Source organism: Gadus macrocephalus, chromosome 2 (genome assembly GCF_031168955.1).
Source record: "Gadus macrocephalus chromosome 2, ASM3116895v1".
NCBI lineage: Eukaryota > Metazoa > Chordata > Actinopteri > Gadiformes > Gadidae > Gadus > Gadus macrocephalus.
Genome location: NC_082383.1, coordinates 2872733 through 2898536, shown reverse-complemented (window position 1 = coordinate 2898536; position 25804 = coordinate 2872733). Strand labels below are relative to the sequence as shown.

Here is a 25804-nt window from a genome sequence, read left to right as displayed (position 1 = left end):
GTTTCGTTGCCTCAGTTCAATAAACAACACGAGTCGTTCCCATTGGTCGGTGGGTTGCCGTGACAACGGGCTGGGCGGGCCGTACCTGCGGAACTCGCGGGGGTCGTCGAGCAGGGCCCCCGGGTGGGTGAGGGTCATCCTGTCCAATCGGAGGGCCCGGGGCGTGGCGGGAGGGGTGGAGTCCAGCAGGGCCAGGGAGCGCTCATCGCCCTGGTTCTGAAGCGGGGGGGGGGGGGGGGGGGGGGGTGAGGAGGAAACAGGCCATATTTGGCAAATTGGGGGCCAGGCTAGAATGGTCGACTTCCGATAATCTAGGGCTAAGTCAAACAATTATTTTTATTGAAATATTATTATCCAACAGGACCTCGGAAAAAAGACATAATATGAACACTGAAATATGATCTGAAACGGCCAGTGTGGTCCTAACCGAATGAAGAAAAAGATGTATGCCTTGCCATTATGAGAATTAAATCACTTTTTCTTCCTGTTGACTAAGAATGTTAAAGGCTGATACTCACTACATTAAACCACCTCAACGCCGGCTAGAAGACCTACATGCTAGTCTCTACCATGAACCACCTATAGGCCGTTAGAGGAACTACATGCTAGTCTCTACCGTGAACCACCTATAGGCCGTTAGAGGAACTACATGCTAGTCTCTACCGTGAACCACCTATAGGCCGTTAGAGGAACTACATGCTAGTCTCTACCGTGAACCACCTATAGGCCGTTAGAGGAACTACATGCTAGTCTCTACCGTGAACCACCTATAGGCCGTTAGAGGAACTACATGCTAGTCTCTACCGTGAACCACCTATAGGCCGTTAGAGGAACTACATGCTAGTCTCTACCGTGAACCACCTATGAGCCGTTTGAGGAACTACATGCTAGTCTCTACCGTGAACCACCTATGAGCCGTTTGAGGAACTACATGCTAGTCTCTACCGTGAACCACCTATAGGCCGTTAGAGGAACTACATGCTAGTCTCTACCGTGAACCACCTATGAGCCGTTTGAGGAACTACATGCTAGTCTCTACCGTGAACCACCTATGAGCCGTTTGAGGAACTACATGCTAGTGTCTAATGAACCACCAAGAGGCTGTTGGAAGCCTTGAGGCCGTTCAAATAATTAAAGTTATTGAGTACAAAGTAAATCAATAATAATCTTGAAACAATTTTGCTGGTAGTACACTTGAGTGACAGCTCCTCGCTGTTTGTTTCTTTTTCTTTCCGGTTCGTTGGAATCAGGACCTGCCAAATGAGGCGGTATTCCCTCAGGCGCCGTTCGCCTGGCGTCAGTCAGCATCCCATGAGCGGTGGAAAACGTGATGGCACCACTGTTATTGACGATGCGACAATAACTCTTGCCATGTTGACTCAGATGCCTTCTCCTAACTGCTCGGCCAACCCGGTTTGGGATCCGGTTCTCGTATTGGCAACCGATGAAAACATGTAACATGACATCGCTGTTGTTGTTATTTCAGCAGACGTCCCTGCTCTTCGTGGTATGTGATCTGGTTTTGGTGTGGCGTTGCGTGACTTGTGTGTTCTGTTTTGTGTATCTTTGTATTAAGTCTTTACTGTGTGTGCTGTTTGTGATTGTGCGTTCTTTGATTTGACCCGCCTTTGAAGGGACTGCAGATGCTATTTAGCCCCAAGCTATGAACTGGTATGGTGCATAAAATGTAAAAGGCACGCAGTCCCGGTTAAATCAAATAAATAAATAATAATAAATAATGATTCCCTGAAACTTTAATTTAGTTTTCTAAATTAGCTTCTACTCCATTACAGCATCATGATGGCTTGTTTACTCCCAAGCAAAGAACTCCACACGTTAAAATCAGATAAGAAAGTCTTTAAAGTGGTCATGAATGTTTGTTAAAGGGGTGATATCACGACACCAGGTGTGAGTGTGATCAGCCATTACAAGACGCTTGAAAATCTGCATTTCCCTATGTTTAAGTGACATCACCAGTGGGCGTGTCCACCTAGCTGTATGCTGGATAGGGCAAAGGGCAGATTTTCCAAAGGCTTGTAATGGGTGATCACACTCACACCTGGTGGCATGATATCACCGCTTTAACGGATCTAATGAAACATGCAAAACAGTGAAATATGCACCCACGCACGCACGCACTCACGCACACCGATACACACACACACACACACACACACACACACACACACACACACACACACACACACACACACACACACACACACACACACACACACACACACACACACACACACACACACACACACACAGACACACAGACCCAGGTGTTACCTGTCGGTCGTTCTCCCGGGCGGGGGAGTGGGGCAGGTGGGGGGTGGTGTGGCCGGAGCTGGGGGGTGAGGGGGAGGCCAGGGTGGAGGAGGTGATGGAGGAGGGGATGTAGCTCCGCCCGGTGCTGTCCCTCCCCAGAGAGGAGGGGGGCATGAGGGGGTCATCCATGGCAACCACCCGGCTCTCGATCTCCTCCGCCCGAATCTCCGTGTTCTCCTTCTCCTCCTGGATCAGCCTGGAGGAGAAGGAGGATGAGGAGGAGGAGAAGGAGGAGGAGGTGACGTTTGGTTGAAGAAGGAGGAGGTGATGGGGGGAGGAGGAGGAGGAGGAGGAGGAGGAGGAGGAGGAGGAGGAGGAGGAGGAGGAGGAGGAGGTTGTGTTGTTTGGTTGGAGGTGGAGGAGATGGTGGAAGAGGAGGAGAGGGAGGAGGAGGTGTTTGGGTGGAGGTCGTGGTGGTGGAGGAGGAGGAGATTTTGGGGTAGAGGAGGCAAGGAGGAGGATGAGGTGGTGGTGGTGGTGGTGGAGGAGAAGGAGGATATATCAGATCAACTTTACTGCTCCCTGAGGGGGAAATTAATTCACCATAACAAACCACAAAACCGCCGGGACACAACCAGATGAACCACATTCAGTCAGTGACAGCCAATCAGTGATCAGAGAGAAGCAGGTGTTCAGCAGACCTCTGCAGGGAACCAGCGGTCTGCTGAACACACTTCAGTCTTCAACAGAACACCCAGAGGACTCGCTCTCGTCCTCTCTTTAATGAGTTCCTCTGGTGGACCCATGTTGAGGCCTTTGATTGGACAGGCTTTCTTTATTAGGCTCTGCCCCGAAGACAATAAGACTGCAGGAGATCACTCAGCACAATACTTTGGGAGCACCGATAAGGAGGAGGAGGAAGGAGGAAGAGGAGAACAGAGACGATAAGCAGAGGAGCAGTGAAAGGGGAGCGAGGGAGAAGCGGGGAGAGGGGGGAGGTTTTGAGGGGATTTTGTCTAAACTTATAGTGGCTAAGCTTGAGAGGCTTAAGTGGACAAGGGAGAGGGTGAGAGGGCGAGAGGGTGAAAGGTGGAGAGAGTGAAGTGCCGGCGGGCGTCACGCCCGGTTCAGAGAGAGGCGCGGCAGATCACAGCGGAGCTAATCTCTTTAACCCGCGCCTCCCTGCACTCAGTTCATCAGCTCAACCGTGAGTGAACCCTCCTCTCTCATCACCCTCTCATCAACCCTGCTTGTTTAGCCTCTTCAGGGCAGATCACGGGCCCCAGGGGGGGGGTGGGGGTCACTCAAAAGACATCTCAGAGCAAACAACAGACAGGCAGAAACAACAACAACAGTGTTTACTCTTGGATTCCTGCGACTGCCTTGAAGCTTTGGCTACAAACGGATTTGTGCGGTTGAATTAGATAAACATTTTCCTCTTTTCACATTGATGAGACGTCACCGGCACTAACCCAAGGCTCTCGTTCTCCTTGGCGGCCATGTGTCTCTGCCTCGCTGCAGCGTCCGCACATTCACAACGACTTGTGAGTACATTTTCCACGAGCACACGCACGCAAAGGCATCTCAAACGCCTGGAAGGCTCTTGAGGACACAGATCTTTTCCAGGCTGGATTTGTCCAAACCCCCCTTTAGTGTGGCCATTGTCAAACAAAGTGTATCTGTAATAACGGCCCAGGTCGGTCCTTTTTATGGCCTTCTGGCTCATAAATGAGAACGTTTGACTAGCGTGGTCGACCAGATCCTCAGGATTTATGGGAGGGTCCGGTTGCAACCCGCAAACCGGATTTACAGAGCCTCTCCGGGACCTGGTTGGCCTTTTAAATCTCCTCCATTAAAACGTTGAATCTTCTCCCTCCCTGTTCTCCACGTGCCAGCGGACCCTCCTTTGGGGTCCTCCTCTGCCAGTAAGAAGCCTCTGGTCTTCATGGTAAATGGACTGCATTTATACGGCGCTGTTTTAGCCAGTGGCCACTCGGAGCGCTTTACAATATCGCCCAACATTCACCCGTTCACGCACACATTCACACACCGACGGCGGAGTCAGCCACGCAAGGCGACAGCCAGCTCGTCGGGAGCAGTGAGGGTGAGGGGTCTCGCTCAGGGACACCTCGACACTTCGAGCCGGGGATCGAACTAGCAACCTTCCGGTTACCGGCCAACCCGAGTGTGTGTGTGTGTGTGTGTGTGTGTGTGTCATGTGTGTGTGTGTGTGTGTGTGTGTGTGTGTGTGTGTGTGTGTGTGTGTGTGTGTGTGTGTGGTGTGTGTGTGTGTGTGTGTCGTGTGTGTGTGTGTGTGTGTGTGTGTGTGTCGTGTGTGTGTGTGTGTGTGTGAGACGTGTGTGTGTGTGTGTGTGTGCGTGCGTGCGTGCGTCTCATGTGGTGTGGGGCTTTACTTGATCTCCTTGTTGATAGCCTCCAGCTGCTCCTGCAGCATGATGGCCAGTGTCTGCACGTCCGTCTGTCCGCTGGGCGACAGCAGCTCCGAGCCGAACAGGTTGTCGCGGTCGTCGTCGTCGTCGTCCGAGCACGCCACCTCCAGGCCCGGGTCGAACCCGGACGCCATCAGCGCCCCGCCGTCCCAGTCCGCGTACTGGGAGCAGGGGAGGAAGAAAGAGGAAGGTTAGAGCCAGAGGGTCTGTTTATGAGTCATCCCTCCGTCCTTCATCTGTCCATCTTAACCGTTCATGCATCCACCCGTTTCTCCGTCACCCATTCATCCTTTCACAGACGGGATTGGGGGAGGGGGGGCGGGGGGGGGGGGGGGGGGGGCTGGAGCTGATTATGGGCCTAGGGCAGGAGGACTGCTGAATGGTCATTACACGCACGCACGCACACACACGCACACACACACGCACAAACACATGTACAAATACGCACAGACAAACACGCATGCACACAAACACACACACGAATGCACTCACACGCACACACACACACACACTCACTCACTCACAGACTAATGATATTAGCGGCAATTTAGAGCAGCGTGCAGTTACCCCCAGCTGGCGGAGGACAGAGCAGGAACCCGAAGCAGCGCTGTGGGGGACTAGATTTACATCTACGTTTACCTTTACGTTACGAGCATTTAGCAGACGCTTTAGTCCTTTTAACGACCGACAATCACTCATGCACTCATTCACACACCGACGGCTCCGTCAGCCACGCAAGGCGACGGGAGCAGTTAGGGTGAGGCGTCTCGCTCAGCTAGGAGGAGCCGGGGATCGAACCAGCAACCTCCCGGATCCCAGTCAACCCGCTCTACACTCTCACCTTGCTGGGGGGAGAGGGAGTTTGGGGAGGGAGGGGGGGTCTCACCTGGGTAAGGTGGGAAGGGGGGGGGGGGTCGCACCTACATTGCGGGGAGAGCGACTGTCTCTACCTGGGGAGAGAGTGGGGTGTGTGTGGGGGGGTGGGGGGGGTCTCACCTTGGTGGAGTCCTCGCGGGCGGAGCTCCAGCGCGCCCGGTGGCTCCTCCGCACCGCGCCGCCGGGGACGTTGCCGTAGTGATCCATGTGCGTGGTGAAGCCCACCGGGAGAGAGCCCCCGCCGTGGGCGAACCTCAGCTCCAGGGCGCTGCCCGGGAGGGAGCGGCTGGGGGGGGGCAGAGCGGGCGGGGGGGGGGGTGCAGAGGGGGGGTCAGTGGGGGGATGGGCAGAGGGGGCGGGGGCAGAAGGGGCGTCAGTGAGGGGGGGGGGGGGTAACATAGGTTTGTGTATGAACACGATTGTGTGATTAAGGTTATGTGTGTGCGTCTAGGTGTGCGCGTGTGTGCGTGAACGGGACGTTGTGAGTAAGGTTGTGTGTGTGCGTGAACGGGACGTTGTGAGTAAGGTTGTGTGTGTGCGTGAACGGGACGTTGTGAGTAAGGTTGTGTGTGTGCGTGAACGGGACGTTGTGAGTAAGGTTGTGTGGGTGCGTGTATGGTCGTGCACCTGTGAGGTTGCGTGCGTCTTGCACGTAAACAGGATGTTACGATCAAGGTTGTGCGTGTGTGCGTGTATGGGTGTACGTGTGCATGTGTGTGTGTGAATGCGTGCATGTATGTGTGTGCACAAGGTGAGCTGATCGATCGTTTGGGGCAACACATTCTTGGGTTCCGTTAGTGCTCGTAACTTCTAATTAGCGCCGGTTGACTCATCTAGTCAACTAGTCTGACTAGTCTGGCAGGTGAGGCTAAACACATCGCTAACAACAGGGACTACGTGTAGCGTTTAGCGGCTACTTGTAGCGTTTAGCGACTACTTGTAGCGTTTAGCGGATACGTGTGACGTTTAGAGACTGCGTTTAGCGTCTAGCTGCTGCGTTTAGCCTCTAGCGGCTACTTGTAGCGTTTAGCGGATACGTGTGACGTTTAGAGACTGCGTTTAGCGTCTAGCTGCTGCGTTTAGCCTCTAGCTGCTGCGTGTAGCGTTTAGTGGCTACGTGTGACGTTTAGAGACTGCGTTTAGCGTCTAGCTGCTGCGTTTAGCGGCTACGTGTGGCGTTTAGCGGCTACGTGTGGTGTTTAGCGGCTACGTGTGGCGTTTAGCGGCTACGTGTGGCGTTTAGCGGCTACGTGTAGCATGTAGCGGCTGCGTGAGGAGCCGCGCCGGACCCAGTGTCGGTGTAATGGCAGCAGTTTGGATCCTGGCTCTGGTTCTCCTCGCTGCCTGCACGGTGCCTCGGCACTCGCCGTACCGACAGGGCCCCTAGGCCTGGCCCCAGGGCCGGGTGGGGAGGTGTGGGGACGACCTGCGGGGGTCCCGGGACACGGAGCCGTACCTGGAGTAGGAACCCCCGGGCCGGGCCCTCAGCTGGTCCAGTTCCAGCTGGATCCTCTCCAGCTCTGCTATCAACTGGTCCTGGAGGAGGGAGGGGGGAGAGACACTCAGCGATTGGCTAAAAACCGAACACACACAAAAAAACGCACAAAACGCACAAAACGTCTGAAGCATTTAGCGGGGGAGTGGGGGGGTCGGGAGGTCACCTTGTTGGCCAGCAGGTCGTCCTGCAGCTTCTTCATGTTGGACAGTTCTTCTGACAGAGCATTCTGTAACACAACAGGGGGGTTGGTAACCATGACGATAAAATCTTTGGTGTGATGCTTTTTTACAATTAGATGTCGTTGATGTTGTTGATGTTTTTTTCTCGTTTGACCCACTATTGACGGAGGTATGGTTGGGGAGGTGCGTGGACAGATGTTTGGACGTAGGTGTGGAAGGCTGGGTGCAGCGGGTGGTGTAAGTGGGCGTGGTCAGCTGGGTGTAGCAGCCAGTGTTGTGGGCGATGTGTTGTGGGCGTGGTCAGCGGGGTGTGGTGGGTGGTGTGCGTGGGCGTGGTCAGCGAGGTGTGGTGGGTGGTGTATGTGGGTGTGGTCAGCAGGGTGTGGTGGGTGGTGTATGTGGGTGTGGTCAGCAGGGTGTGGTGGGTGGTGTGTGTGGGCGTGGTCAGCGGTGCGGTGGGTGGTGTTGTGGGCGTGGTCAGCGGTGTGGTGGGTGGTGTGTGTGGGCGTGGTCAGCGAGGTGTGGTGGGTGGTGTGTGTGGGCGTGGTCAGCGGTGCGGTGGGCGGGGTCACCTTGTCCTCCAGCGCGGCCATCCTCTCCTTGAGGTGGAGCTGCAGCCGCTCGTTGGATTCGGACAGAAGCTTGTCCACCGTGTCGGACAGACGCTTGTTGTGCTCGTCGTTCATCCGCTCCCTCTGCCGCGCCTGAGACAGAGACAGAGACAGAGACAGAGACAGAGACAGAGACAGAGACAGAGACAGAGACAGACAGACAGACAGACAGACAGACAGACAGACAGACAGACAGACAGACAGACAGACAGAGACAGAGACAGAGACAGAGAGCGAGAGAGAGAGAAAGACAGACACACAGACAAACACACAGAAAGAGAGAGCGAGAGCGGAATTGAGAGTGTGGGAAAAGGGAGAACAGGTTAAGACGCGTGACGCACATTGTATAGAGCTATGAGCGGCCTTCTGCCTGACTGGGAGACAAGAGGACCCCGATGTCTATCAGACAAACGGACCATAGCCCCGATAGCGGGCTTAGAAAATCAGCACCTCATTGTGTGGACTCAAAGACGACCAGAGAGGGGCACCGGGGGCATGACCAAATCAGAGTGTGTGCGTGTGTGTGGGCGTGGGCATGTGTGTGTGTGTGTGTGTGTGTGTGTGTGTGTGTGTGTGTGTGTGTGTGTGTGTGTGTGTGTGTGTGTGTGTGTGTGTGTGTGTGTGTGTGTGTGTGTGTGTGTGTGTGTTTGCGTGTGTGAGTAAGCGTGACTCACTCTCTGCAGCTCCTGGTTCTTCTCCTCCAGTTGCGCCTCCATCTGTCGGAGTCGCTCCTCAAAGTTCCCATGGCGCTCCTCTGCCTAAAAGGTCAGAGGTCAAGGTCAGAGGTCACGATCGGGGTTCAAGGTGAGGTAAGCCTGAGGCCGACGGTAACTCCTAACACTTTCCCTCCGGCGTGAGAGAGTGATATACATTTCATAATCTGAGCCAACTGCTTTCATTAGAGGATCTCACCTTCTAATGCATAACCAATTTAAATGCAAACAAATAAGCACCATAAATCAAAGCCTTACAAATACAGACAGACAGAGAGATATCTAGATATACATATATATATATGATATTGTTACCTATACTTCACTGTCTTCCATTCAACATTAGCTCATTCACAATGAGGTACTTCCTCCTCCCTCCTCCCTCCTCAATTTTTACGTCTGTCCTGCAAGCTTCTGTGAGTTTCCCTCGGTGAACACACTGTCAACATCGCCTCTTCGCGGAAGTCGTCCATCTTGCCCGGACTTGCCTCGAACCGTTGACCCCCAAGGTGAGGCAGTCGACAGCGCAGCATAATAACTAACCCTGGCTACCGCTCTGATTAATGGCGGGATGGGAATTACAGTGATTAGATCAAGTATTTATGGGCGATGAAATTCTTGGTGGGAGCTGGCTGCTGGGTGTGTGATGTGTGTGATCATGTGTGTGATGTGTGTGATCATGTGTGTGATGTGTGCGCCGTGTGGTTGGTCGGCCCCACTGTTTGATTTGATTGCGCCATCTGTGATTGTTTTGGCACCGGTGTGACTGAGATGTCACATTAGGCATAACTGTATCACATGAGCGCTCCCCTGCTACATGCAAATGAGCAAGGGCCTGCACAGGCATACTGTCACACACTAAGACGCAAAACACGCAGACGCACACACGTGCACACACACAAGACTTAAACAGGTGCACACGCAAACAGAGACGCAAACACGCAACCACAGAAGCAAACACAGAGGCATACACAGACGCACAAGCAAAAGCGCAAAAACACACACACACTCCAAAAACACACACAAACACAAACAAAAATGCAAACGCAAACAGACGCAAATACAGTCACAAACAGACCTATGCAAAGACACACGAAAACACACATGCCGCCTTACACGCACACACACACACACCTCTGCACAAATAAACATACAGACACACAGACACGCAAAACACACACACACACACACAGACCTTGTTGAGCGCAGCCACCCGCTGGGCGAGCTGCGCCTCGATCTCGGGGAGGGTTTCGGCTCTCTGGAGGGTCTGCTGCAGCTTCTGCTTGGCGTCGTCCAGCCGCTCCTGGAGCCCCCGGTTCTTCTCCTCGCTCTGGGGGGGGGGGGGGGGAGATGTTTATAGAGGTCAGTCCCCCAGCCTCCGTTTAGAGGTTAGACCCCAGCCTCCGTTCAGAGGTCAGGCCCCCAACCTCTGTTTTGAGGTCAGGCCTCCAGTCTTTGTTTAGAGGCCAATCCCCCAGCCTCTACGTTGATACCAGGTCTCCAGCCTCAGTTTAGAGGTCAGTCCTCTGTTTAGAGGCCATACCTACAGGGGGCGGCACTAGCTCAGGTAGGTAGTTGGCTGGTAACCTCAAGGTTGCTAGTTCGATCCCCGGCTCCTCCTAGCGTGTGTCGAGGTGTCCCTGAGCAAGGCACCTAACCCTAACTGCTCCCGACGAGCTGGCTGTCGCCTTGCATGGCTGACTCCGCTGTCGGTGTATGAATGTGTGTATGAATGGGTGATTGTGTGGCAATATTGTAAAGCGCTTTGGGTGGCCACTGGTTACAGATAAAGCGCTATATAAATGCAGACCATTTACCATTTACCATTTTACAGTCTCTCTTTAGAGGCCAGGCCTCCAGCCTCTGTTAAGAGGTCAGACCCCAGCCTCTACATCGATACCAGGCCTCCAGCCTCTGTTAAGAGGTCAGTCATCCAGTCTCTACATAGATACCAGGTCTCCAGCCTCAGTTTAGAGGGCAGTCCTCTGTTTAGAGGCCATACCTACAGTCTCTCTTTAGAGGCCAGGCCTCCAGCCTCTGTTAAGAGGCCAGTGCTCCAGCCTCTACATAGATACCAGGCCTCCAGCCTCTGCTTAGAGGCCTCCAGTCTCTATAGAGAGGTCAGACCCCAGCCTCTACATCGATACCAGGCCTCCAGCCTCTGTTAAGAGGTCAGTCATCCAGTCTCTACATAGATACCAGGTCTCCAGCCTCAGTTTAGAGGGCAGTCCTCTGTTTAGAGGCCATACCTACAGTCTCTCTTTAGAGGCCAGGCCTCCAGCCTCCGTTAAGAGGCCAGTGCTCCAGCCTCTACATAGATACCAGGCCTCCAGCCTCTGTTAAGAGGCCTCCAGTCTCTATAGAGAGGTCAGACCCCAGCCTCTACATCGATACCAGGCCTCCAGCCTCTGTTAAGAGGTCAGTCAACCAGTCTCTACATAGATACCAGGTCTCCAGCCTCAGTTTAGAGGGCAGTCCTCTGTTTAGAGGCCATACCTACAGTCTCTCTTTAGAGGCCAGGCCTCCAGCCTCCGTTAAGAGGCCAGTGCTCCAGCCTCTACATAGATACCAGGCCTCCAGCCTCTGTTAAGAGGCCTCCAGTCTCTATAGAGAGGTCAGACCCCAGCCTCTACATCGATACCAGGCCTCCAGCCTCTGTTAAGAGGTCAGTCAACCAGTCTCTACATAGATACCAGGTCTCCAGCCTCAGTTTAGAGGGCAGTCCTCTGTTTAGAGGCCATACCTACAGTCTCTCTTTAGAGGCCAGGCCTCCAGCCTCCGTTAAGAGGCCAGTGCTCCAGCCTCTACATAGATACCAGGCCTCCAGCCTCTGTTAAGAGGCCTCCAGTCTCTATAGAGAGGTCAGACCCCAGCCTCTACATAGATACCAGGCCTCCAGCCTCTGTTAAGAGGCCTCCAGTCTCTATAGAGAGGTCAGGCATCCAGCCTCTACATGGAGGTCAAGCCCCCTGGCAGGTGAAGGCTTCACCTGGCAGGTGAAGGTTTCACCTGCCAGGTGAAGACCGAAGACCGTCTCGATGCCCGAAGGCGGGGGGGGGTTCCATGTGGGGGTGCGGGATGGTGTAATTTGGGGGCGTTGTTGCACTCAATACAAATAGAAAACAACGTCTTCAACATTCCATTCCACCCCTCACTGCTCCTATGAGTGATGGCTCCGTGTGAACACGGCCCCCATAATGACTTAATCACACAAGAGGCAGCCCTCCACTGAGATGCATGCTCTGTCACGGGCCTGTGCTCCATGCAACTTTTTGCTCATTTCTCCCCACAAAAGAAGCCCAACGCCGGGGGAGGGTCAGAGCACGTGGAGGGGAATCCCATAAGAAAATATTCCTCCAGGAAACGGACGACATATTGGTGTTCCTGGATGCGCTTTCCTTTTCACGGATTCTCCTTTCTCGTCGTTGTTTTCACAGGAGCCCCCCTGCAGTACTCCAAAGTACCCCTAGGGGTACGAGTACCCCCATTTGAGAACCCCCGCTGTGACCTGTAGTGTGGAACACACGCCCCTCCTACCTGTCTGTAGAGGGAGTCCTTGCTGGCCAGCTCGTTCTCCAGCTTGTCCTTTATGTCGTGGAGAGACGTCGCCTCCCGCTGGGCACTCAGGTACCTGCAGGCAGACATGAAGGCAGAGGAGGTGGAAGAGGATGAATAGGAGAGCGAGGAGGTGGAGGAGGAGGAGGAGGAGGAAGAGGATGAATAGGAAAGAGAGGAGGTGGAGGAGGAGGGGGTAGAGGACGAATAGGAGAGAGAGGATGGGTAGGAGCAGGCGAGAGAGGAGGAGGAGGAGGAGGAGAGAGTGGAGAGAGGAGGAGGAGAGAGAGGAGGAGGGGGAGCAGGAGAGAGAGGAGGAGGAGGGGGATAAGGAGGAGGAAGAGAAGCAGAAGAAGAAGAAGAAGAAGAAGAAGGAAAGAGGGAAAGAAAGAAAGAAAAAGAGGAGGAGGAGGAGGAGGAGGAGGAGAGGTGGAGGAGAAGGTCGAGGACGAGAAAGAGGAGGAGGAGGAGGAAGAGAAAGTGAGGAGACGACAAAACATTGATCCACAGCTCATAAAAGCCCAGTTCAGGAACCTTGAGGAGAAGTGAACGTGACCATGGGAATGTTTTTGGAAAACTGTCTTTGTTGAAGAACAGCCATCACCTGCGTTCTAAGGTGGTGATCCTCTCCTCCATGTCTTCTCGTTGGCACAGAGCCTGGGAGAATCACGGAAAAAACACAAAACATTTAATCTGTGACCAAGAAGCCCACGCGAGGCAACAGTGGGGAATGGTTGTTTGTGTACGTGTGTGTACGTGTGTGTTCGTGTGTACGTGTGTGTTGGGTCGGGGGGGGGGGGGTTGACTGTCTGGTCGGGGATGTTCATAGCAGGTTGGTCTGCTTTTGTGCCGGAGAATGCTAATGAGTGGTTGAGTGAGGCCGGTCGTTGACTGCCGCCAGAAGGGGCCACTTACTCCATTATTACAGAAGAGGAGGAAGAGGAAGAGGAAGAGAGAGAGCGAATACTCGAGAGAGCGAATACTCGAGAGAGCGAGCGAGCGAGCGAGAGGAGGAGGAGGAGGAGGAGGAGGAGGAGGAGGAGGAGGTGCAGGAGGAGGAAGAGGAAGAGAGAGAGCGAATACTCGAGCGAGCGACCGAGAGGAGGAGGAGGAGGAGGAGGAGATGGAAGAGGTGGAGCAGAAGAGGGGGTCCCCGAGAGGAAGCAGCGAGGGAGGGGGGGGGGGGGGGGGGGGGCAGAGCACAGGGAGTGGTGCAAAGCCCCGACCGCGCGGCCCCAGGTAACCGGTAACCTGTTCACCCTCATACCCATCGCCTACCGTCAGCGCTGGTCACCATGGCGACGGGCCAGCCTTGGCTCATGGGTAACGGTGATGGGGGTTCCAGTGCAGGGCAGACTAATGGCTGTGTGACCACTTAGTGAACCAGGAGATATGTATTTCAGTGTGGGATGAAGATAGAGGTAAGCAAACTCATTGCACTGAATTCACTCAGTTTAACATTACGCTGTTATGTTATTAAAGGTGCAGTAGGTAGGGTTTAGTTGCTATGTTATTAAAGGTGGAGTAGGTATACTGTTATTAAAGGGGCGGTAGGTATGGTGTTATTAAAGGGGGGTAGGTGTGGTGTTATTAAAGGGGCGGTAGGTATGGTGTTATTAAAGGGGGGTAGGTATGGTGTTATTAAAGGGGGGGTAGGTATGGTGTTATTAAAGGGGGGTAGGTGTGGTGTTATTAAAGGGGCGGTAGGTATGGTGTTATTAAAGGGGCGGTAGGTGTGGTGTTATTAAAGGGGCGGTAGGTGTGGTGTTATTAAAGGGGCGGTAGGTGTGGTGTTATTAAAGGGGCGGTAGGTGTGGTGTTATTAAAGGGGGGGTAGGTATGGTGTTATTAAAGGGGCGGTAGGTGTGGTGTTATTAAAGGGGGGGTAGGTATGATGTTATTAAAGGGGGGGTAGGTATGGTGTTATTAAAGGGGCGGTAGGTATGATGTTATTAAAGGGGCGGTAGGTATGGTGTTATTAAAGGGGCGGTAGGTATGGTGTTATTAAAGGGGCGGTAGGTATGGTGTTATTAAAGGGGCGGTAGGTGTGGTGTTATTAAAGGGGGGGTAGGTATGGTGTTATTAAAGGGGCGGTAGGTATGGTGTTATTAAAGGGGCGGTAGGTATGGTGTTATTAAAGGGGCGGTGGGTATGGTGTTATTAAAGGGGCGGTAGGTATGGTGTTATTAAAGGGGCGGTAGGCATGGTGTTATTAAAGGGGCGGTAGGTATGGTGTTATTAAAGGGGCGGTATGAATAGTGTTATTAAAGGGGCGGTAGGCATGGTGTTATTAAAGGGGCGGTAGGTATGGTGTTATTAAAGGGGCGGTATGAATAGTGTTATTAAAGGGGCGGTAGGCATGGTGTTATGGATGTGTTTCTACCTCTTTGACGTCTCTCTGGAGCTTCAGGTTGGCTTCCTCTGATCGGGTCAGCTCCCTCCGGGCCGAGGTCAGCTGCTCCTCGATCTCCCCCACCTGGTGGCACACACACGTACACGTATTATACACACACAAGATGAACCCACACACACACACGCACACACAATGAACGCACACACACACACACACACACAATGAACGCACACACACACACACACACACACACACACACACACACACACACACACACACACATTATACACACACAAGATGAACCCCCCCACACACACACGCACACACACACACACACACAATGAACGCAAACACACACACACACACACACACACAATGAACGCAAACACATACACACACACACACACACACACACACACACACACACACACACAATGAACGCAAACACACACACACACACATACACATCATACACCCACAATGAACCCACACACACACACACACATTATAAACAAAGACATACATTATACAAATACACAATGAATGCACACACGTACACATTAGAAATACACTCAATGAACACACACACATTATAAACACACGCACACATTATATACACCCCCCCCCCCCACAAAAATTATTTACACACAAAATGAACACACACAAACACACAGACATTATAAACACGCAAATGAACACACACACACTTACACATTATCAACACATAAATGAACACACACAAAACAAATGAACAAAAAAAACGAAGAGATAAAGAAAAGCAGGCCTCTGTGACATAGCATATACATAGATGCATCTTCCAAACGCAAGACGCAGCTTGAGTTTACACTGATGTCTGTCAGCTGGATGACTCAGCGGCCGCATGTGAGACACGCAGATAAGAGCAAACACACCAAGAGAACATTTAGAAAAAATATTTCAGCACAGCTGAACTGGCAAATCAAAGGAAATCCAATAAATAAAGAGAATGTACAAGCACACCGCGTGCTGCAGTCGACGGGCTCTCGCACGTTTGCGCCCTCGCACAGATGGGGGAATACGTAACACACACGCACATACCTCACACACAAAAACACAATGTTCACATGCATGAACACATGTACACCAGAGATGGAAATTAACTTTTTTGCCCACCAGCCACTGTGGCAGGTAGATTTAAAAATCTACCAGCCACTCATCTTTTTTACCAGCCACTTTTTATACGCTATATATTTTTTAAATATATGCATACATTTTAAACAATATAATAGTAACAATAGATAAGAAAAGTGTTTTTCAGACACATATTTTTTTCCATCAGAAGTGATTTTTACTGTAAGTAGGTAAAACATTACACTCTAACTGCATATGATAAACAATACACAGGTATCTGCCATGTTAAGTCATGTTTATTTCAAAGGTGTTACGATGAAAAGTTTGGGGATAATTCATCTATACAAAGTATTTTCAATAAAAAAAAAATTGAAATATTAACAATAAAACAACATGCATGGCTACGCCATCATAAGTCAATAGGAACATTTGTTTTTTTATATTTACATGTGACTGCATACAAATGTGTGCACAGACATGGTAACTAACGCATGATAGTAAGCATTATTGGCCCTTAACACTAATATTCAGAAAAAACACTGCCTCAAAAGGCTATTGGCTTAAGCAATACAAGTAGAGGCATAGAACTTTATACCCTGAACTTTTAAACGTTTCAAACGTGCAAACACATAATTATATATTTATGTGGCATTCAGTCCAATGCTGAAAATATATCTGTGGCATCCAGTAGGCCAATGCTGTGGTAAAGTGTGTAAAGTATGACCAAGTGTTTCTTTCTGTTCAATAGATAGAACTTTATCAATCCCTTGTAGGAGAAATTTGTTAATGTTTGTCCCTATAAAACAATAATGGTAAAAAAATAAATACAAAACACGACAGTAACTGAGTAAGTCAAACTGTCCAATCTGAAGGCTCTACTTAACCACTCCCCCTACTCACTTCCACTAATGCAAAGCGAACAGAACTGTATGAGGCTTTAATAAAATCCCGGACGTTTTTTTTTTTTAAAGTGTCTCAAAAAGAGGACATGTCCGGGCAAAAGAGGACGTCTGGTTACCCTACGTACGGGAAACCCATTTGATTCCTACCTGTTCCACTCTTAAATAGCGGCCCAAATTGGTGGGCGCTATCCTGGTAATTTCTCTGCTTGAGAAGGCGTGTGAGCGTGTGCATGGGTTGAATTGCGTGTGTTTACAGTCGCAGTTCAGCAAAAGAGGCGTAGAAGAAGAAGGGGGCCGGATGTTGACAATAATGGTTGTGGAACTGTGCAGCGCCGTATGACGAATGTATTAAATATACAAATTTGATCTGACCTGACTGGAAAGTATAACCCGACACAGTGGCGGGTGAAGTGACACAATTCACCGGGTGTTAATTTCCATCCCTGACGTACACACATGAACGTACACACACACAGATTCCATACATTACACACATAAAACACACACACACACAGAGACAGACAGACACTCACACACGCATAACAAACACACACAACGCTCACATGCATGAACACCCATACACTGGAAGAAAAAAGGAATGAAAATGAATGGTCACACACACACACACACACACACACACACACACACACACACACACACACACACACACACACACACACACACACACACACACACACACACACACACACACACACACACACACACACACACACACACACGTACCTGTCTGCACATGAGGGCTAGCCGCTCCTTCAGCTGGCCCAGCTCCGACCGCTGGCGCTCGATCTCGCTCTCCCTCTGCCGGTCCGCCTCGCCCTCGTCCAATAGGGAGGTCGGCCCGTTCGGGAGACGCTGGGGGGACCACCAATCACAGTCCTCCGATTAGACAAACCGTGCTTTCGCTCGACATCCGCGACACGCGGATGTCGTGATGATGACGTACGCGTACAATGCACGCACACACAGGCACACTCACAAGCACACACACACACACACACACATACAAACGAACACACACAAACAAACATGCGTGCACACACACACGCACGCACGCACGCACACACACACACACACTCACTCACTCCCTTACCTCTTTGCCGTTTTCTATTCCGTGCGTTCGTCTTTTTATTTGGTCCCTTAAAGACAGCACCTAGGGGGCATGGAGGGGAGGGGAGGGGAGGGGGGGGGGGTGAGTCATCGGGGGTCGCACTCTCGATGGACTGGGTTTATCATACTTTACGCCCCGTTTAAGAGTCCCAACGGTCACTGGAGGGGCATTTGAGGCCTCGTATGTACTCACAACCATCAACCATCAACCATCAACCATCAACCATCAACCATCAGCCATCAGCCATCAGCCATCAGCCATCAGCCATCAGCCACCCACTCTCCACTCACAGGAGGGGGTCAGACGCCCGGCTCCAGATCAGCCCCACCCCTGAGGGTCAGCCCCTCCCTCCCTCCGTCGGTCATGACCCCTGACCCCCCCCCCCCCCCCCCAGTACTCAGGTCTGCACCCCCCCCCCCCCCCCCCCCCCAGGTACCCACCTCCTGCGAGGAGGTCTGCAGCTCCTCCTCCAGGGTGGACACCCTCTCCAGCGCCACGCGCAGCCTCTCGCGGACCTTCTCGTCCAGGGCCTTGTGGTGCTCGAACAGCGACTTGAGGGCCTTGAGCACCTCCACCTCGCTGGAGACGCCCGCCGGCGACTGGGCCTGCCGCTTCACCACCGTCATGCGCAGGCTGCGCTCGTGACGCGACACCAGGCACTCCAGGTGCTCCAGCAGCAGCTGTTGGTGGGGGGGGGGCAGGTGTGAGTGTTTTTGGGGAGCGTCTTGGCGCCAGTTCGGGTTCTGGTGTTCTAGCGTGCGAGCTAGCCTGCTCTCTCGGGCGTCGTCACGAACCGGTGACTCGGTTCTTGTTGTTGTTAGCGAAGCGCTAGTGGGAGATGGGATAGGGGCATCTCTTGTCCCCCGTCGCCATAGAGACGAAATTATATTAAGTTAATAGAAAAGAAATTATACATCTAAATTAAAAATTTAAAAAAGAAGATCGCAAAGCGTTTCATATAATATTTCATGCGAATGTGTGAGAATATGAGGCCATTACAGATGTAATTTATTTTGTATTTTTCTTTAATATGATTTGACAAAGAGGTACGTTGGTCATTCAGTGGGGGCCTGCCTGGTAGCCACTGTAAATCCCCTTTACTGTAATTAAACAGGAAAAGGTTATCCAGGATTCCTTCACATCTGTTAGTCATCAAACACAGAACAGGAGAAACAGCTGATGTCTGAAGAAAATAATAAAGTTAAATAAAGAAATAGTACTGACTCGTGTGTTGTTCCTCTCCGCCTTCAGCTCGGAGATCTCCTCCTCTCTCTCGAGCAGCTGCTCCCGGCACACGTTCAGCTCTTTGGTCAGCACCGCAAACTCCTGCCGCGGACACAAGGGGGCGCCATTGTACACTTTCACATCGGGCCCGGGGTCGTTTACACAGACACAACACTCTCACTGACCCCAGACAGAACCCTTAAGAGGAGTTGAGAGAGACTCACAGATGCGTGTGTTACTATGAAGACGACCTCTCATCCTCAAACTCACATATACACCTGAAATCTCTTTTTTGCTGCTTGTATGACTATCAGCTTCAGAGTACATGTGGACCCTCCTCATAGTTAATACCTATAGGCCCCTGAATTCTTAGCTACTCAAAACTACACTGCTAAGTCTGAGGATGTGGCCAGCCCAGGTTTATTGCCAGAGTTAGACCAGGAATCAGTGTAATTGTGTAAAAACTAAGACAATACAATTATGGTGTTGGTGTGTAAGCAGGCAAACGCCTAGAGGTTTAACAAGCACAATTAAGGAGGAACTGGGAGGCAACTCTTTGATTCCCTAAGTTGTGTGCCTCGTTATTTGGGTTTTATTTCTGCACCAGGTTTAATTAGCTGTGATTTCCGGGGTCAAACATTAAATGTGATGGTTGCCATTCAAAGCTGCCGTGCTCCTTGTGTGGCGGTTGTGTAGGCATTGTGTATTTACCGACGCACACCACAGCAAGATAAAGAGAGAGATAACCGACAGCATTATGAACCACCGGCCTCCTGCACTGGAGAACTATTTTACCGGTGTGGTTAGACGATGTTTTTCTTTCCCCTGCCAACAGTCATTAGCGACTCCAATGGAGCCTCCCTGTTGTATACCGCTGGGCCAACATGTGTGATCTCAGTGGGGGTCTTCTCTGGGGGGGGGGGGGCTCAGATAAATCAAACATACTCCCAACATGTGACTGGCACAGAACGGGGGTTCGCTGAAACACGTGTGAGTATCAGTAGCTTGGCTGCACGTCGATGAGCGAACTGACGTCAGTTACTGCCTCCTCTGTCTGTTAGCAGAGATTTGGTTCTGTAAGGACCATGAAGGTAATACTTCATCTCATACCAACAACTGATGTTGATGTTCTTCACCGTAGCACTACGGACCTCTGGCCGTCGTCTTCTCCCCAACTCATCAAGGCTCAGACATTTTGTTCAATTAGTCGTTGTCTGTTTAGTATCACAAGTTCTCCTCTTCTACCACACTGAGTCTGGGGACGACCCCTCCTCCCTCCCTCACGCTAACACACACACACACACACACACACACACACACACACACACACACACACACACACACACACACACACACACACACACACACACACACACACACACACACACACACACACACACACACACCAGCATCCCCTCTCTCTCTCTCTCAGCCTCTTCCACTCTTCCCTCCACATTCTTGGCGGCGGTTAGCGAACACACCAGACGCACCGAGTGAACTGCTTCTGTAGAATGTCTCACTCCCCTCCATGGGAACGTGTGGAAGTGTGAGAGAGTGAGCCAGCGAGCCAGCGAGTTAGCCAGAGAGAGAGAGAGAGAGAGAGAGCGCCGTCCGGGGAGCCTGTGTGTGTGTTTCCTCAGATTTGTGTGCATATCGATCTGCCTGTCAGAGGGGATCTGGGCGCTACATAGATATGGGCGCTACATGCTGGTCATTTTCCTAATGTGCAGTGCCACTGCAGCTACATATAAATACAAACATCCCTATGGAAGGGAAGACAGATCCCAGCCACGGCGGAGGAGGCATCGTGATACAGCACTATACTGTATGGGCACCTGAGTGGAACTAGCAGTTAAATGGACGGCGTTTATACCGCGCTGTTCCAACCGGTGACCACTCAAACCGCTTTATAATATCGCCCAACATTCACCCGTTTAGCACATCATTCACACGCGCCGTGCAAGGCGACAGCCAGCTTTCCGGGAGCCGTTAGGGTGAGGTTGTCTTGCTCAGGGACACCTCGACGTTCGAACTAGCGAACCTTCCGGTTACCAGCCAACCCGCTCTACCTCCTGAGCCACATTACGCCCGGTAGATGAATCGGAGGAACGTGTCTACTTGTTTACCCCGGTGGGATTGCGACGGCTGAAGACGGCGTTGGCGTGAATCACGCTGTGGCGAGGCCTATTCAAATGGATCTGTCAAACGCTTGTCTCAAACTCATTTCCTTTGCTCAACATGCATGACAGGCCACTAATAGAAACCATGGAAACGGTGAGCCATGAGCCAACCCCAGGCATCAGAACCACATCTCCCCTCATCGGGTCTGGTCCTCCCTCTCTCTCTCTCTCTCTCTCTCTCTCTACATTGGAGGAGTGAAGCAGTGGTTCACTACTGCTTACTGCTGATTCCATCATGCACTTGAGATAACATCTCCTTCTGAATGTACATTCAAAAGCGTGTAGTCCATAGTCCATACGCTTGTTTAGGCACACTAAGGCATAATGTACGAGAAAAGGAATATGCATATCTGTGCATGCAGCTGTCATACTCTCGCCTACTCACATGCACACATACTTGTTAATTTAGGACAGTGTAGTGTGTATACACACACACACACACACACACACACACACACACACACACACACACATAGTATCTATATATATATATATATATATATATATATATATATATAATATATAGATATGTCCTTACTGTACTGACAGACATATATTGTTGTTTCTCTTTCTGACAAATGTCCTTCTAAGTCGCTTCTAAGTCGCTTCTAAGTCGCTTTGGACAAAAAAGCCTGAATGTAAATGTAATGTAAATGTAATGTAAAGCTCCAGACTTTAGTGGCATCTGGAGGTGAGGCTGAGGATACATATAGATAATTATACCCTCAACAAACGTGTTGTCAACTAGTTGTCTATTTGCATGATTGCAATGTTTCTATATATTTGTGTGATATAGTGTATGTCATTGCACTTCTGCGAAAGGAGATCGTCATGGCGACGTCTCCTCACAACAACCGCCTCCATTTTGGAAGCAGTAGTAATTATATTAATTTATCCTACAATTATTCTTCATTATGGGGAGGTGATTTTTTGTTTTAGACATTAGCCTGGGTTAAGTTATATTTACGTCAATCAAGGATTTTACAGAACGGCCAGCATCTACCCTAGCTAGCTATCCTTGTTCTTTACGGGGAATGGGTTAACCTAGTGATTGTCAGTGCTTGGTTCAATAAACATCCTCACTGTACCGCGATATATTGTTGTTTCTCTTTGTTCTGACAAATGTCCATATTGTAAGTCGCTTTGGATAAAAGCGTCTGCCTAACGCCCTGAATGTAAATATAAACTAAAACCCTCTTGAGTCCTCTCAAAATGGCGGAATTTCGGCTATAAAAATCTCCCATGATGCATCCTGATGGAGAAGCCCGGTTACGGCCCGGTCCCAGTGCCGTGGGGGGCCAGACCCTACGACCCCCTGGAGTGGTGGGGTGGTTCCCGGTGGGCGGGTAGACCTGTGTGTGTGTGTGTGTGTGTGTATCCTATGTATTGTGTGTGTGTCTGTCTATCGTATGTATTGTGTGTGTGTGTATCGTATGTATTGTGTGTGTGTATCGTATGTATTGTGTGTGTGTGTGTGTGTGTGTGTGTGTGTGTGTGTGTGTGTGTGTGTGTGTGTGTGTGTGTGTGTGTGTGTGTGTGTCTCTCTATGTATTGTCTGTCTGTCTGTCTGTCTGTCTGTCAGTCTCGTGGGCCGATGTAAGGGGTGTCCCAGACCCTCCGACCCCCCCGTGTGGTGAGGGGGGGGGTCCCGGTGGGTGGGGTGGGGTCGTACCTGGGGCAGGGCGATGGACAGCTGTCTCTGCAGGGTCTCCTTCTCGTGGCCCAGCTCGCGGAGCCTCAGGTGCGCGGTGCCCAGGCAGTCCTGGGTGTCCCGCAGGCTCTCCAGCAGCCGCTCGCGCTCCGTCAGCATGTTGACCATCAGCGACTCCAGGTTGCCCGTGCTGCCGCCCTCGTCACTGCCCCCCCCCCGCGACTCCCGGCCGCCGTAGCCCCCGGCCACGCCCCCGATCTGCCCGCCGGCGCCGCTGCCGCCGCTGCCCGCCGAGGACGGGGAGCCGCCCCCGCCGCGCCCGTCCTCCGAGATGGTCGGCATCACCTCGCACATCATCTTGAGGCCGGAAGGGTGGTGGTGACGGTGGTGGTGCTGGGTGTAGGGGTGGTGCTGGTGCTGGGTCTAGGGGTGGTGGTGGTGGGTATAAGGGGTGGTGGTACTGGGTGTAGGGGTGGTGCTGGTGGTGGGTGTAGGTGTGGCCCAGGCTAGCCGAATAACTCGGGTGTGTTTACTGCTGCCCCGTGATTGGCTGCAGCTGCAGGTACTAGCTCACACAGCTGCGAGCTGATTGGCCGCTGGACCCTCAAGCGGCACCACAGGGACAGCGCGAGGGGTGCGTTGGGTTCGTCCTCTAGCTCCTCCCCCTCAGAGAGACCAGAGTCTAGCGGACCGGTATCTCTCGGGACCCAAACACTGGCGCTGTAGAAGGGCTGGGGTCAGGCTGATGTAGGCAGAGTTCGGGGGGGGGTCACTAGGTGTGAGGAGGTAATGGGGGGGGGGGGGGGGGGGGGGAGCAGGTAGGAGGGGCCTGGGTTCGCGACCCCAGGGCTAGAGTTCACAGGGATGACGGATGCATCTGGAAGACAAGGAGAGACGGAGGTCAGGTTAGGCAAATGTTTAACGGTAGAACTACGTCCCGGAGGTGGTGGAGTCCCAGGTGTGTGTGTGTGTGTGTGTGTGTGTGTGTGTGCGCGTGTCCCTATGTGTGTGTGTACGTTATGCTAGTGTGTGTGTGTGTGTGTGTGTGTACGTTATGCTAGTGTGTGTGCGTGCGTGTCAGTAAATAAATAAGATGTAGACTAGGTTAAGCAACAGTCTAGTGGGCATATGTGATGGCAAGTGCTGACGAAACAAGTGCTTACAAAATAGATACACAAACAATGAAATGGTGTTCCACTGCGAGAGCCGTCCAATGTATCCTTAAATAGCCACACAATTTCGACCGACACCAGCCGGAAAACATGCATATCAGATTTCCAAAAAAAAAACATTCGATAGCCTACTAGAAAACAGCTGGTTCTGCCGAACTAGGTGCATTCGTGCAGGGCGAGAGGAGCAGAGAAACCGCTATGGCGCTCAGTCTACCGCTATATTGTTCTAATGGACGGCGCGTTGTACGGAGATGATCCGTGCAGGGAGGGAGGAGGTTCTCCCGAGGACCGGAGAACTCTGTTTACACCCTTACACCAGATCCACGGCCAGACGGCCTGTAGGGAGGGTTGCGGCTCTGTCTCTGGTGTTTCTGCACACATCCCCGGGAAAAGGGGTGTCATCCACACTGTGTTGATGGGTGCCGTGAGGAAATCGCTTCCCTTTCTCCTCGTAACCCACTAACCCGAGTATGATCCGGGCAAGGGGCTTAGCATGTGGGCATCATATGTTCAACCGTGTGATGGCACTAGTAAATACACGGCTGTCATCAGGAAATGCACAGGCCGTAGCAGAGCACGGGCGAGTGTGTGTGTGTGTGTGTGTGTGTGTGTGTGTGTGTGTGTGTGTGTGTGTGTGTGTGTGTGTGTGTGGATGTAGGCTACAGGCACCGCTGTCACACCGCTATGGGATGAGGCGATCACCCATTACCGAGCCCCATCACCACCACCGACCGACCCACAACCGGACAACCCCGTTATCCGTCGGCGGACGAATCGTTGCTTTTATTCCACTGCAAGACGTGAGTTCCCACCATCCTCCTCCTCCTCCTCCTCCTCCTCATCAACACACCCCGCCGCCTCGCCCCCTCGGCTCGGCGCATCCCCACCAACAGCTGGACCACAGCCTGACACACGCCGCTGCATCCCACAACACCACACACCCAACATGTCCGCTCACACACGACGGGCACCTTACCCTGTCCATGGTCGAGGGATAAAGAAGAAGACGCTCTCTCAGCCTCCCCGCTGCTCCTCAGTGCACCTGGCCGCCGGAGCCTGCGAGCTGTCGCTGTTTCACAACCGGTTGCCAGCCTCCCTTCCTCCCCTCCCCCTCTCTCCCTCTCTCCCTCTCTCTCTCCCTCTCTCCCTCTCTCCCTCTCTACCTCTCGCTCTCTCTCACACACACACACACACACACACACACACACACACACACACACACACACACACACACACACACACACACACAGTGTAGGAGACACACAAACAGCCCTGAGCAATGGGCGAGCAACACCTCACCACCACAGGGAGAACCTCCGAGCCTTCCTCATCGCTCCTTCCTCACCGCTCCTTCTTGGAGGAAGACGCTGGATCTGAGATATATTGACTGACAGTCACTTTGACTGCTTCATCTCGGAGGGAAGCTCATGGTGGTTCTCACAGCAGGCTTGCCACTGGGATAACAAGCGAGCCAACGAAACAATGTGCGGTGATTGTTCTGGTGATAAGCGTTTTTGTAATAGGCTAAGAAGATAGAAGTCTTCGTCGTTATTGTAAAGTACATTTAAATCTAGATTTGGGGGGAAAAGCGCCCTCTCGCGGTAGGTGAGAGAGAGGCTCTGCACGGTCGACTGCTGCCATCAAGGGGTACAAACTGAAGTAGTTTACCAAGATCTATTTTAAATAATTATATTCTAAATAATTTGGGATTACACTCGACGGATGCCAAACATGATTTACACACCTACATTCAATCCGACCTAGTTACAGCTGACTTTCCAGTAACCAAATAAGCCAATCACCAGCCTCAGCTGCCAAAGTAATAGAGCACCTGACCAATCAATGCCCTGAGAAGGCCGTTCTGCCCATGCGCGGCTCACAGATGTGCTTCTTCTTGGCGCTGGTCTGGAGGAGGCTGACGTAATGCCAG

At 51.9% G+C, this 25804-nt stretch overlaps 1 protein-coding gene across 1 annotated transcript in view; it reads right to left on the bottom strand.

The window, feature by feature from the left end:
• The window catches only part of ppfia3 (PTPRF interacting protein alpha 3), a 25679-nt gene extending 231 nt beyond the window's left edge, over positions 1–25448 (bottom strand). Inside the window, exons 1-18 of the mRNA XM_060074920.1 lie at positions 24851–25448; positions 22724–23579; positions 18872–18973; positions 18088–18327; positions 17630–17689; positions 17263–17391; positions 14537–14629; positions 12758–12810; positions 12136–12229; positions 9794–9928; positions 8560–8643; positions 7847–7978; positions 7259–7321; positions 7054–7133; positions 5718–5883; positions 4686–4882; positions 2293–2527; positions 86–216 (exon numbers count right to left, since the gene is read on the bottom strand). Coding sequence (XP_059930903.1) covers positions 86–216; positions 2293–2527; positions 4686–4882; positions 5718–5883; positions 7054–7133; positions 7259–7321; positions 7847–7978; positions 8560–8643; positions 9794–9928; positions 12136–12229; positions 12758–12810; positions 14537–14629; positions 17263–17391; positions 17630–17689; positions 18088–18327; positions 18872–18973; positions 22724–23059 — 2330 coding nt within the window. The 5' untranslated portion in view covers positions 23060–23579; positions 24851–25448. The remainder of the gene's footprint in view (positions 1–85; positions 217–2292; positions 2528–4685; positions 4883–5717; positions 5884–7053; positions 7134–7258; positions 7322–7846; positions 7979–8559; positions 8644–9793; positions 9929–12135; positions 12230–12757; positions 12811–14536; positions 14630–17262; positions 17392–17629; positions 17690–18087; positions 18328–18871; positions 18974–22723; positions 23580–24850) is intronic.
• Between the last annotated feature and the right edge of the window lie 356 nt (positions 25449–25804).